The sequence below is a fragment of the Aaosphaeria arxii genome (genome assembly GCF_010015735.1).
Source record: "Aaosphaeria arxii CBS 175.79 unplaced genomic scaffold BU24scaffold_2, whole genome shotgun sequence".
In the NCBI taxonomy this organism is placed as follows: Eukaryota; Fungi; Ascomycota; class Dothideomycetes; order Pleosporales; genus Aaosphaeria; species Aaosphaeria arxii.
Genome location: NW_022983475.1, coordinates 2,902,957 through 2,916,129, shown reverse-complemented (window position 1 = coordinate 2,916,129; position 13,173 = coordinate 2,902,957). Strand labels below are relative to the sequence as shown.

At 49.4% G+C, this 13,173-nt stretch overlaps 5 protein-coding genes across 5 annotated transcripts; 2 read left to right on the top strand and 3 right to left on the bottom strand.

Annotated features, from left to right (window-relative positions):
* The first annotated feature begins 165 nt into the window (after positions 1–165).
* Positions 166–2,915, top strand: BU24DRAFT_419148 (Pex24p-domain-containing protein). The gene is made up of 3 exons (XM_033527149.1): positions 166–580; positions 672–1,912; positions 1,971–2,915. Exons 1-3 carry the CDS (start codon positions 568–570, stop codon positions 2,460–2,462), a joined length of 1,746 nt encoding a protein of 581 aa, XP_033387888.1. The 5' UTR covers positions 166–567; the 3' UTR covers positions 2,463–2,915.
* Positions 2,916–4,826: 1,911 nt separating this feature from the next.
* On the bottom strand, positions 4,827–6,850 carry BU24DRAFT_419145 (A subunit of putative glutamyl-tRNA amidotransferase). The gene is made up of 2 exons (XM_033527148.1): positions 6,207–6,850; positions 4,827–6,150 (listed from the first exon to the last, which is right to left on the bottom strand). The coding sequence occupies exons 1-2, from the start codon at positions 6,650–6,652 to the stop codon at positions 5,049–5,051; spliced, it is 1,548 nt and encodes a 515-aa protein (XP_033387887.1). The 5' UTR covers positions 6,653–6,850; the 3' UTR covers positions 4,827–5,048.
* Positions 6,851–7,313: 463 nt separating this feature from the next.
* On the bottom strand, positions 7,314–8,451 carry BU24DRAFT_341125 (uncharacterized protein; the record flags this gene model as incomplete). Its single annotated transcript, XM_033523260.1, has 2 exons — positions 7,314–8,258; positions 8,311–8,451. The coding sequence occupies 2 exons, from the start codon at positions 8,449–8,451 to the stop codon at positions 7,314–7,316; spliced, it is 1,086 nt and encodes a 361-aa protein (XP_033387886.1).
* A 1,016-nt stretch (positions 8,452–9,467) lies between these two features.
* On the bottom strand, positions 9,468–10,723 carry BU24DRAFT_386491 (oxidoreductase NAD-binding domain-containing protein). Its single transcript, XM_033524929.1, has 3 exons — positions 10,431–10,723; positions 10,293–10,370; positions 9,468–10,243 (listed from the first exon to the last, which is right to left on the bottom strand). Exons 1-3 carry the CDS (start codon positions 10,690–10,692, stop codon positions 9,696–9,698), a joined length of 888 nt encoding a protein of 295 aa, XP_033387885.1. The 5' UTR covers positions 10,693–10,723; the 3' UTR covers positions 9,468–9,695.
* A 1,071-nt stretch (positions 10,724–11,794) lies between these two features.
* BU24DRAFT_419143 (HAD-like protein) lies at positions 11,795–12,793 on the top strand. Its single transcript, XM_033527147.1, has one exon. It carries the CDS (start codon positions 11,881–11,883, stop codon positions 12,601–12,603), a length of 723 nt encoding a protein of 240 aa, XP_033387884.1. The 5' UTR covers positions 11,795–11,880; the 3' UTR covers positions 12,604–12,793.
* The last annotated feature ends 380 nt before the right edge of the window (positions 12,794–13,173 follow it).

Below are 13,173 nucleotides of genomic sequence, written 5' to 3'. Positions count from 1 at the left end.
AAACCAATCAACATTCGATCGCATACTCTGTTGGTAATTTATCATTTATTACTCGTCGGCATCTTGCTTGTGAGACCTTAACGATCAAGAAATATCCATACAAGTAACTCCATCGAACTATATCGAGTGAAACCATAAACTATATACCATTGAAATCAAGCAAAAATATTCATGATTTTGCAAACCCGGACTTTTCATTATTATCCAACATGCACAAAGAGACAGAAACGGATATCTACTCGCAGGTTGGCTCAGTCGGCACAAGCCTCCGTCTCGTCTTCACATGCCCGTACAAGGTACAAGCACGAGGTACCTTCCCTTCCCACCCCTCCCGCCGCCGCCTGTCATCATGAGAAAGAAAACATCTGGATTTCACCGTCACTCACTCTCTTCCTTTCTTTCTTGAAAATCTCCTGCTGTCTTCCCCATCTGCTCTTTATTTTCCGATCCCGTTCGTGCCGGCCGGTTATCCTAGAGCGTGGCTTAGTTTCGTCGTTAATCGTTGTATCTTGCGGCACTCAGCCTCATTCGCGTGCAAGGCTGCGATGACGCACTTGCAGTTTATGCATGGCAGCATTTGGCGAGTCTCGACCCCCAACCCACCCCTTCTGGGTCAACAACACCTAGAGGGATCGTGGATCGTGAATGAACGTCTTCTAATACTGCTTCAGACACTCCCTGGCTTCATCACATGTCCACTCCAACGCAATCCACCGACAATGTCTCGCAGCAACCCGTCGCTGACCCAAACCCGCCAACCTACGCTGCATTCTCCCCGTCCACCTTGAGTCAAGCAACGCCGCAGACAAAGGTGCGCTCCGCTATTCTCGTTCACCAGAAATCGCCCTTACTGGCCGCAACTCCTCCTCAAGTCACTCGTGTCCTCGCCTATTCCCACCCATTCCTGCTGCCGCTGAACCAATTCGCCGGTTTGCTGACATGGACGACGGGCGATCCTTGGGAAAGCTTCCTGCTGGTGGCTTCGTTCTGGGGAATCGTCATGTATGGAGACAGGATAACTAGATATGCCGGGCCTATAATAGTAGTGCTGGGGCTTATACTGGGGATGTTTGCGCGCAGGTATTCCCCGCTGTCGTCGACGGGCTGGACGGGAGAGAAAGGGCAAACGAGCCACAAGCGACAGGAATCGGAGAGCAACATCAAACATCACAAGAGTCTAGAAGAGATAGTGGACACACTGAAGCTATTCACGTCAAGGTGCAATATCTTGCTGGATCCGTTCTTGCGCTTGACGGACTTCTTGTCTACACAGCGTACTGCAACCTCAGCAACCACTCGGCCAGCACTTACCGTTCTCTTCATTCGGATACTTTTCGTCCTGCCCCTATGGATCGCTTTGACACTCCCGCCATTCTACATCCTTTCTACCAAACGAGTAGTCCTTGCTGTTGGCACCGTAATACTAAGCTGGCACTCACGGCCGGCACGTGTATCACGTACCATTCTTTGGAGGTCAAAGATGGTTCGTAGGATATGCGCCTTCGTGACTGGATTGGATTTTGGAGAACCGATAGTACTGGACGACAAAGCACCAAAGCTACCACCACGCCGCAAGAGCGCGCAACAGATAGCTGCTTCCTTAGCCGCCAAACGACGTCCGGACTCCCCAGGTGTGCGCTTCACGTTCAGTATATACGAGAATCAACGTCGATGGCTGGGCATAGGTTGGACGTCGTCAATGCTTGCTTACGAACGGGCATCTTGGACGGACGAGCACCTCAATCCCGTGCCGCCAAAGGAACAATTTGAGCTCCCTGAGGTGGAAGGGAACCAGGCGCGGTGGAGGTGGGTGCAAGGCAGCAAATGGAAGCTTGACAGTGGAGAATCCGGCAAGTCAGATAAGACAACTTCCGCAGGGGACGATGCAAGCTGGATCTACTACGACAATAAGGTACGTAAATTGAGCAGTCAAGTCATGGTTGGTATATACAACCCTAACCGTGCCATAGTGGAGAGATGGGAGACGAGGGCAGGACGGATGGGGCCGATATACTCGCCGTCGCAAGTGGTATCGTGATGCTGAACTGGTCGAAGTGACTGCTTCGACAGAAGTAACACCGAGCCCGACCCCGAAAATTGATCCTGTAGACGACTCTGCACCACTTGCTACCTCCAACTCCTCCACTACTCCACCCAAACGAGGTTCCCCTCCTGACTCTTTAGACCTAAGTGCCCGCCCTCCTTCGGAATACGCTACCTCTATTGCCTCCGATACAGATGCTGCATCTACTAGATCCCGCCGTAGTTGGTTCAAGAGACACAAACACAGCAGAAGTCGGAGTAGGAATGGTAGTGATATCGCCCCCACAATAGCGAGTTCCACTAGTACGGACGTGAGCCGGAGAAGTGACGAGGAAGATGTGCACTCGCCCATTGAAAGGACGGCGCGAGACGACGAATGGCGACTAGGGGACGATATCAGGATGACGCTGGACATATGAATATGCCTCAGCAGCGCGTAGGGCGGCTTTGTTTTCTCTGTATTGTGTATGACTAGCGACTATCATCATTCTTCCATGTTCGACTACACACGTGGGATGCGCCCATTGTTCTCTAGCACTTAGGACTATAAGACTATGCAATCGACTGGCGCAGATCTCCGGAGGGAAGCCACCGAAGAAGGTTAGCCGGTGGGTTGGCATGGGATGGTGTACTGTACGGAGTGGAGTACACCTGAGTGACATGCTATCGTGGCGAGGGTATTGTTAATGTGTTGCTTATGCCTGTCACCACTACAGGCCAAGGAATGATACTGCCGACTTGTCATGTATAGTCATGTACCAGTGGCATCGTTCCCGTTTGCATCAAGTTCCCGCAACGTATCGTATACCCGCCTTATGGAGGTAATACATACCTAAACTAAGTACCTAAACCGCTGAATGATATGTAATTACTATGACTTCCGATACCAACATGGCTCAATCCCCACGTGCGGCGTTGCCTCGTGGTGCTCGATAGGAGTTAGTGTGAGCACCTGAGTGGACAACAACAGCAGCAGCCATTCATCTCACTCTCTCCAACTTCCTTCTCAGCCGTCACTTTGGGGCCGATATGGATAACCATAATGGCTCTTTTTAATGCTCTCACAGTCTTGTCACCTGAGTATTTCGGCTCATCTTTAGTCGTCTCGGTCGATTCTGTACAACGAAGATCATCCACGAGACTCGATTGCCGTTCGCTACATCTCTGCCCGCGAGTGTATGCAACCTCTACAGCGTCCAGCTTGTGATCATGCAGGCACTGTGACACAAGAACCCCGCTTGAGCTCTACAAGCTGCATATGCACATGCAACCTGCGTGTACCAACCGCAGCTGCAGAATCGCAGTGACATGCCAGTTCTATGGAAAAGCCATCTGATAACCGGGGGTAAGTTTAGATACGAAGGAGAAACCTCACCTTTCAACACTCTCCCACGCCTCGTCCCGGCCCATTACCTAACCGCCGGGACAACCCAACATCTCCACGTCAGACTCGACCATGGTGTTCTGCCACTGTTCACTATAGGCTCCAGAGCTTCAAATCTCACCCTTCTGCTATCGTCCCTCAACAATCTCCAGAAACCCCTCGGCACCATGGCGACCATGCAGTGTCCATCCCAACGATCTAGCCAGTAGTACCTCCACTGTATTCACCCCATCGTCTGACCACGTCCCAAACCCCCGCGAATCGCATATCATAAACCTAATCCTCAAATCCTCTCCCATAGGACCCCAATTTGTCCCGCCACCGTTCTTCTGCCCCGCTCTATCCACACCACTTGTGTGAAAAGCCAACCCCCCCAACCCGCTGTTCCCAAACAGGCATATCCGAAAGACCTCGTCGCTTGAAGCGGGCACTCGTAGGCAGCCAGACAGACCAGTGATCAGGCAATCATACTTGGTAGGACGCGGCGCAGTCGGGGTAAGGGTATAGCCGGCAACGAGCATTCGATATAGCAGTGATCAGTCCAATCGCCGTGGAGCGCCATGGAACGCCCGTAACGAGACGAAGGCGGGATGCACTGCGTTGAGTCTAGTAGGACAACGAAGAGAGGGGAGAGGAGGGAGGAAGGCTGAGAAAGGACATTCTGTGGACGACAAGATGTCTATATAAACCCTCGTCGCTGCGCACCTTGATGGCTTCTTAACCTGTCCATCCAACACAGTACTCTTCACAAAGCACATATCCAACCATCTTGCATCACCCAACGGACTTTCTGTCTTATCAACCAATCAACAATCATCATGTCTCCATGGTACGGCCATATCCCCCCTCTCAGATCGATACGGCACGTATCAGTCAATCACCCATACCTTGAACCTACCCCATTACTGGCTCATCACCGCCTACATGCTCCTCCCCTCCCCTACTCTCTGCCCATACCCAGCCCCCCTCATCGACCCAAGAAATTGAAGACTAACATCCCACCCCAGCAACTGCTCCACTTGCTCCTGCAGCGGTGACTGCAACGGCTGCTCCTGCAGCTCCTGCTCTGTAAGCCCCTCCCAATCCCTTGCCCTACCTTTCATTTCCCCAAACGTACTCTCGGAGAGTTCGGCAGACGTCTGCTCACACGAAGGAATTATAGCACTAAATGCCACACCTCACTTCACTTTACCACACCTCGACGCAACTTCAACCCGCTGCAACGTGCTGGGACAGGGGGAAAGCTAATGGCGGGCAGAAGTGTGGAAGGAGATTATGCTTTCAGGATAGGACGCTCATTTGAATGATATACAAATTCGACATTACAATATGACATTATATGTTATGACGAGAAATCTTGGGACGTGATTTTGATTTTAGTGAATGATGTTTAGGTTACCGTTGATACACATGTCGTAAGAAGGATCTCAAGTACGATTACGAGTACTTGATTTCTGGTGGTGACTATGAGCTCTAACTTCGTCGATTTTGAATCTAATCATATCATATCGTACGTTATCGTATCACCGTATGTATGTACACATACTTCTATCATACAACATCCCCATCAGATCCCCAGTGTATCTCGCTCGACTTGTACCACGCCGTGTTATTTGGTTATTCATGCATCCTCCTCCACTTCCCTAACCTTCTCCCCATCATTGAAACCGGCTTCATCGTACTCCTTCAACGCCTCCGCGACTTCCAGCACAAGATCATCGGTGCCGTACTGTCCAATGATCTGGACGCCGAGCGTACGCCACGAGTACTTCGAGTGGTACGACGGACTAGCAGGACGTTGCTTGTCGCCCTGGGGAACCATGATGGGGATGTTGATCGCGGGGAGGCCTGCCAGGCTTGCGGGCACGGTGAAGACGTCGTTTTTGTACGCGGATGTCGGGGGTTGGGACGAGACGGTTGAGAGGAGCGGGGAGGGGGTCGGCGCCGTGGGACTTATTATCACGTCGACACCCTCGTCTTCGGCGTGGGTGTCCGGCGTGCTGAGGAGGGGATTTGGAGTCGCGAAGACGCGATCGAAGTCCTGCTGGACGAGGCGGCGGATCTTCTGCGCTTGGATGAAGTAGTTGTCGATGGCCTGGGCGCTGAGGGAGAAGGCGCCGAGGAGGATGCGGCGCTGGACTTCTAGTCCGAGGTTCGCGCCTCGGGTTTGTGCGAAGAGGACGCTGGTGGGCGTGCCGTCTGGCCCGTCTGCGCGCGTGCCGTAGCGGACGCCGTCGTATTTGGCGAGGTTGCTGGAGGCTTCGGCGGGCGCGAGGATGTAGTAGGCTGAGAGGGCGTGGCGCGTGTTGGGTAGGGAGACCGGGTGGAGGGTGTGGCCTTCTAGTTCGAGGAGGTCAAGGGCTCGTTTCCAGGTCGCTTTTACGTCGGGGTGGAGGTCCGAGATGTTGTATTCCAAGGGAATGCCGATTCGTAGGGGACGCTGCGAATGGCGAGGATCTGAGTTGAAGCCGCTCGTGGCGCCTAGACGAGCCCGCGTAGACGGGGGGAGAGATGTAGGGTCCTGGCTGTCGTACTTGTTCAAAGTCATGAAAAGATGCTTTGTCGTCTCCACGTCCTCCGCAATTATGCCAACAGTGTCGAGCGAGTTGGCATATGCAATGACGCCCCACCGGGAGAGCAAACCATACGATGGCTTAAAGCCTACTATGCTGGTGTATGCGGCTGGTAATCGGACAGAGCCTCCTGTATCGGTTCCAAGTGCACTGAAATGGTTGTCAACGATGGCTCCCAAATGATACAGAGTATTCCTCAAACATACGCTGTACATTGACCAGATGAAACAGCCACAGCGCTGCCACCGGAGCTTCCACCGGCACTAAGCACTGTCCCTTCCTCCTCTTCGTGCCTCACTGCTCCGAAATGAGAGTGTATAGAGTGTGAACCCATCCCAAATTCGTCCATGTTCGTCTTCCCCGCAATGATCGCTCCCGCATCGCGGAGGAGCTTCACTACCGTCGCATCGTATGGGCTCGTAAAGTTCTTCAAAGTTCCGGAAGCAGCCGTTGTAGGGAAATCGGTGGTGCAAATATTATCTTTAATGGCTATGAGCTGGCCATGAGGGGGCCAATGGCCCGGAGCGACATCTTGAGCGGCAGACGCGCGGGCGAGAATGGAGGCCTGCGATGCGCGAGAGATGAAGGCATTCAGGCGGACATGCTTAGACTGGTTGGCGAGGCATTCTTTGGCGATCTGTAGGGGGGACATTGAGGGTCGGAGGCATTTCACGCAAGCATTGGCGAGCCTGGAGGATAGAGGAGCGTGCGATTGTGGGATGTGAGGTGCATCTTGAAGCTTGGACAATTTTCGATCGCGCACTCATGTGATATGAGCGTAATGGAGAGTATGGTACATTCAGCTATGACGCACGAATACTTGAACAATTAACGTAAGTACTAATTTACCCTATGAAGGGTTTGTATCTGCCCACTTTGACTTCTGTATCGCAGATCAGATAGATGCTGTACTGCTGCTATCGTAGGGTTGATGAAGGTTGACCAATCAGAGGCGACTGAAGATTCATCAAGCACCTTGCCTCCTCCTCCTACGAAGCTGAAGGTGGATGAAAAATTATAGTAACGGAAGCCAAGCCAATCTTTTCACCCTGAAGAAAATGTTGGCGTCTGGTATCATTCATGATATGACATTTTTACAATTCCTTAATATTGAACTTTTTTTTATCACATTGATTATGAGACAATAGTTTGTGACATTATTTGATTGACACTATCTTGTAATGGTGGGGATTCATGATCTAACACTTGAAGATTATCAAATCTTGTTGAATTTTGACGTCGATCCAAGTCGTCCTTACGATGGGCTAGGTAAGTTTTGTAGCGTTCCAGTGAAATGCAATCGCTCCCAATGCCTACGAAATGATTTCTGACTTCCGAAGCGCAGCATATTGTGTTCTCCAGAGAGGAAGAGATAGCTTGACTAACTCTTCCCCAAAGTCTGCCAGAACCCCTTCGATGTAGTCAACCGAGATCGAATGCGCTTTCTGGACATCATCGTCGCTCCCGAATGTCGCCGCATGCCACTGCTTCTTCCACATCTCAACCGCATCTAGAGCTTCTTGGCTTCTAGGATGGACACCTTCAGCGATGACATAGAACGAGGACATCATCGCGTGTTTCTTCTGTGGCTTGAACAGTCGGATGGACGAGAATCTGCTCAGCGTGTAGAGCAGAGAGACGACATCCACCGCATCGTTCCGATGAAGTAACATGACGAGCCTCCCGTTCTCACGTATCCGCTGCATAGCCAGCACGAGTTGAGCAGCTCGAAGGCGGCCTATCTCACCATGTTCCCGGTAGTCAGGTCGCTCGTGAGTTCTAAGGACCTGGCCGTCACAGAAGACAAGATCATAATCCTGACCACTGAATGGTTGATCGAATATAAAGTTTTGAGCATCGGGGTGATCCGTTGGCACATCTTTAGCCTCAACACCCATGTCCTTCGCAAGCATGGTTATGTCCAGGAAACGGATTCTGAGTCTGTGATCATTCTGCCAACCGGGAATGTGAATAAAGTGCCCGCCATTTTTTACAGGCAAAGTGATTCCGGAAACTCTCGCATCGGAATTGCACTTCATAACCGCAGACGTAAAGCCACCGGCTGCCATGCAGATGTCCAGCACAGTTGGGCGTCTTGACTGCGCGGGCGGCAGTTGCAAAGCCCCCGTCTGGCGGTTTAGCTCGTCGCCGATTTGTTGCATCATGGTATAGAATACTTTTTGGGCCGATGTATTCGCTTTATCGGCTTGTGAACGCCGTTCTTTGAAGAAGTTGTCTGCTTTGGGATTTTCCCATCCCTACATGGACTGTTAGGACCTCCGAATGTGCAGGAATGATAGAATAACATACCTTCTTTTTGATCGCGTCAAGCTCCCTGAACTCAGCATATTTCATGAAATAGTCGTTGACGACGTCCTGAGATGTCTTGTCGGTGGATGAAGTTGCATCGAGAGTCCTGTCGCTGGGAAGCGAAGCCTGTTTGGTAGACATATTCAACGATCGTTGTAATTGAATCAAGATGAAGACTGATTCAAAGACTGTGAGGGTTGTTTTCAGGAAGTCGCAGATGGTGTCTCTTATAGAAGAGAGAACACAAAGGCGGGCACCCTCTGGCGAGAACGAGCAAACTTCACCCTCCAGATATTGTTGCCTGACCTTTCAAACCTAAAGCATCAAGCCTTCACTTTGCCCAAAATAGAAATCGGTTTGTAATCTACGATTAGATTCATGTTGAGCTTGAACGTGACTCAACTTCACTACCAAGGCGTCAAACTTTGAAGGCAAACAATCAAAGAAAGATCTCGTGTCTTCTTCATGTTTCTTGGTGATTTAACTGCGAAGGTTATGAAGTCATCCAATAGGCGTGCCATTACCAAGGTTTTGTATTTCACTTGTTGACACGAACACATGAAGATACATTTTACTGCCTCTCTCTATCACTCTATCAGCGCCATGATAGCCGGAGCTGTTCTCCACACTTCCATGGCCCCAAGCTCGTACAATTGTCCGGATTTTTTTCGAATGCTCAAATCTACTGTGATATTGTTAGGAGATGAGAATAACGTTGGTAGCGGCGAGTCAGCGTTGCTCATATGACGCCAGATTAGAAAAGAACTCTGATACTTTCTGACTTCTGCTAGCACCCATTGAACCACTGAAAACAAACTTGCCTATGCGCTACAAATATGTTCCACGAATAGTGAGAAATTGGAGCTGCTTGATCACAAAATAAAAGGTTCACCCCTAATACTCCGCTGTCAGCTTCGCTAGACCGAAAATTCTCTGTATTGTCGCACTCTAGGAGACTGGCACTGTTATTGACCATCCTCTTCCAACACAATGCTGTAAGCCTCAAGGTCTAGACGTTCAAGTGAAGATTGATGATCGAATGATTATACATCTCTATATTGCTGTCTTATGGCAAGGTTACATTTAAGAGTACGGCAATTAGAGAAGGTGAGGTGATGTCTCTGGGACGTTTCTTTGCATGAGCTATGGCATAATACGTTGTTTTCAGAGTCTAACGAAGTTATGTGCGAAATGCACGAAATAATGTACTGTATTGTTACAAACGAGTTGAGGCACGCTCTATACCCGTCTAGAAGGGCATCTACCCTGGATACCTTGTCTATGTAGTATACAAATAAACAATCCGCATTAGATGCATCCGCCGCAATTGGTCAGAAAATGGCTGTGGTACTGATATTCCTGTTCTCCAACGCATCTCGAAGGCCTTAGAACTTATGGATCTGGTCTTTCCGGTACCCAAGCTGCTCCAAGATGCCTTGTTCACTTCGGGAACCGACTAGGGATGTCTCCATCGATGGAGGGCCACACACGAACACCTTCGTTTTTCTATCCAGCGGAGATTCTGTAACCTCTTCGAGTAACTGTTTCGTCACATATCCCCCGCGGAATGGCGATTTTTCGAAAGGGCGAGACACTGTGTATACGGCCTTGAACCGTCCAGGGAACTCTTTTTCAAACCCGTCAAACTCTTTCTTCAGAAGGACGTCCTCATCGGTATTGGCGCCGTAGACCAGTGTAATAACAGTCTTGTCCTCTGGATTACGCAGAATACCTTGCGCAAGCTGAAAGATTGGTGTTATTCCAGCACCTCCGGCAATGAGAGTGACATGCGGCACGCTATTAGCCTTCCATGTGACTCCAGGGATGGCCGCAGCAAAGCGCAGTGTCTCGCCAGGCTGCAATGAGTGCAAGTGCGAGCTCTGCTTGCCGTCAGGGTACCGCTTCACCAATAGATCCACTACGCCTGGTTGGTCTTTACTCATGTTAGCTTGGAATTACAGAAGCGATGTAAGGTTTAGTACCTGACGCGCTGATCGGGGTATATGGTCTTGCCACGGGTAGCCATCGACCTTTTGGCCAAGAGAGGGTGAGCACAGCTCCTATAATCTGTCAGCCTGGAGAACGACAATTGCTTCCTGGGAAATATAAATGGAACCTACCGGTCAACGAAAGTCCACTGATATGATTGTTGCTGGGTAATTTGAATCGCAGAAGTTTGGTGTTATGATTTACCAGCATAGAACTTTCAAGTGGTAGTGACACCATTGCCAGGCCACCTCCGAATACCTTTTGCGGTGCGCCTGAGTCGGCATGTATGTTTCGCACCATCAGCTTGCTCATTAGTCCTAGACTAATACCTCCGATTGCGATACTAGCCACGACCGGCGTCGGCCGTATGCGATGCAAGGCGCCAGAGAGCATTGTGATTTAGAATGGTCGGAGGATATGATCTACGGTATGTAAGAGAAAGTCTACAGTAAAATTAAGGAACGGGAAACCTTTTATGTAGTGGTATCATTCTTCCAGCATTTATCTTAAAAAAGGGTTGGGCCATTGCTATTCTCATACTCGTACCATCTCATCGGTGTCGGCGAGTGTTTTTCTCCGTTTCGGCCATTAGTACTTTCCGAACTGCTTGAATCTCACCAAAAATCTACCTACTCGGGCTCGCCGCTTGTGTAACTGCGTTTATTATTCAAAGGACCTTCGCAGGTACTGGTATGAGAAAAAACTCTGCAAAAACGCTAAAATATCTTGTTCTAAGTAGAAAATTGTTTGTTGTTTTTTTATTCTTGGATTCCTCCACGCATTTACAATCAAATAATGATACTGTAGTCACAGAGTTTCGGTCTATGTAGTACCTGAGTGACAATGCCAACTGTTAGGAGGCGGCCAAAACCAATCTTCTACAAGTATATTCATTGACGAAGAAGTCGTTCTGACGACTTGACAATGGACAATGCGAGATCTTTACATTGGCCTCGGTCAGATATATCTTCGAAATAATTCTTCATGGTAATATTAGTACTAGGTTCCCCGACGAAGGGCCGATCCGCCATCATGGGTATGTGATTGCGCAATTTTGTCGCCTAGGTCCACCACTAGTGAAAGAAGGATGATTGCCTTTCTTCTTGCCATATCTAGTAACAAAAAAAGCATATGCGGAGTCCGGAAAGAGAACCAATTGCTGAACTCTACGAATGTATCATGTCATAAAATGGAAACATGTTGACGACGATGTTGAGGATTTCCATTCAGTTGATGACAAATGCAAACTGATAACTATTCATTGACAACTACATCTGGGGATCGACCCTCTACGAAGTGTGGGGTAAACTCGCATTGTTCTCATTTGAGCTGCTCTATAGAGACTAGCGCTGGAACTGTTATTGTTTGTTCTGTTGACGTGAATAGCTCCCGTTGGCTTGTGTAAGCAAGACCTTGCTCCGAGTGCAAGGTACTCGTACGTCATTCGCTTACGATCGTCATGCTGGTGCAACACTGAGTAGAGTAGTACTTGTATCCTGTATCCTGTATAAAGTCTGTGGTACATCTTCATCCTGATCGTTCACATTGCTCCTTATTCTCTAGATCACCTGAATCTTCGCCATGTCCAAATTAACCGACTTTCGCCTGCTGTCGTTTGATGTCTACGGCACGCTGATAGACTGGGAGCGTGGTGCCGTACGCGCCTACCAGCCTACATTGGAGAAAAATGGCCAAACCGACTTAGATCCGAAGGTGATCATAACCACACACAGAGAAGTGGAAGCACCTATTCTCGCCGAGAATCCGAGTATGAAGTACGCTCAGCTATTGACAAAGGTCCATCCTGAGCTGTGCAAGCGATTGGGCTTTGCTGAGCCCACGGCCGAGGAAAGCAAAGCATTCGGCGACTCAGTTCCAAACTGGCCTGTCTTCCCTGATACCGTGGATGCATTGAAGAGACTGTCGAAACACTACAAACTCGTTGTGTTGTCGAACGTGGATAATGCGTCGTTTGCCGGTGCGCTCGCTGGCCCACTTGAGAACTTTCAGTTCGATGCTGTTCTCACGGCTGAGGATATTGGCTCCTACAAGCCGGATCTTCGCAACTTCGAATACATGTTTGCCAAAGCCAAAGAACTGGGCGTGGAGAGAGACCAGGTACTGCAGACAGCACAGAGCCAACACCATGATCACCATCCAGCACGGAAGATTGGTCTGAAGAGTTGTTGGATTTACCGCAGCTCGTCGATCATGGGAAGCAGACAAGACCCTGTTTGGGACTGGAGATTCGACACTCTAGGAGAAATGGCAGATGCAGTCGAGGAAGAGCTACGGCAATCATAGTTAGCGTAGATGTGTTCATCTGAACGTCAGGATCGCGCCGAGATTGATGAAAGACTTCGTAGATGTGAAGAGACATGCCGATTAGTCTGCATCAGCTATCTAGTGGATTGACCCATAATACGTTAAGATTAAAAAAATACCTGAACCCTCTGAACACAACAGTTGTTAAACAATCTTACTTACAATGAAGAAATCCATTCATATCGTAATGTTCCAGAAAGAGAAAAAATCCCACACTCTGCTTGATAGTAGATAACCTCAGTCTACTCGAAACGTGACAGTGTTGGCAAAATTGCATGAGTGCTTAATTTGAAATCGGAAGTCCCCGCAGACAAAAGGTTTTATTGTGGAGTATTATGGAGCAGAGAATTTTGGACAGTAACCTGACCAACAGCAGGAAAGTTTCTCGATATGCGAACGTGTAAACTGGTGAAAATAGGTGCCCATCCTTGGTGAGGCTCATGCTGCTTATAATTCTACTTCTTTGGCAGTTTGCTCGTTTCCCCAATCAACGAAAGGGTGGCGCAAGCCCCTGAACAGCTATCAATCAATAATATCATCGATCGTACC

Coding starts and splice junctions, on each gene's coding strand:
- BU24DRAFT_419143 (XM_033527147.1), top strand. CDS start 11,881: ATGTCCAAATTAACCGACTTTCGCCTGCTGTCGTTTGATGTCTACGGC.
- BU24DRAFT_419148 (XM_033527149.1), top strand. Junction 1,913..1,970: donor GGATCTACTACGACAATAAG/GTACGTAAATTG, acceptor ACCGTGCCATAG/TGGAGAGATGGGAGACGAGG.
- BU24DRAFT_386491 (XM_033524929.1), bottom strand. CDS start 10,692: ATGCTCTCTGGCGCCTTGCATCGCATACGGCCGACGCCGGTCGTGGCT. Junction 10,371..10,430: donor CAGTGGACTTTCGTTGACCG/GTAGGTTCCATT, acceptor GACAGATTATAG/GAGCTGTGCTCACCCTCTCT. Junction 10,244..10,292: donor TACCCCGATCAGCGCGTCAG/GTACTAAACCTT, acceptor ACATGAGTAAAG/ACCAACCAGGCGTAGTGGAT.
- BU24DRAFT_419145 (XM_033527148.1), bottom strand. CDS start 6,652: ATGTCCCCCCTACAGATCGCCAAAGAATGCCTCGCCAACCAGTCTAAG. Junction 6,151..6,206: donor TCATCTGGTCAATGTACAGC/GTATGTTTGAGG, acceptor CAACCATTTCAG/TGCACTTGGAACCGATACAG.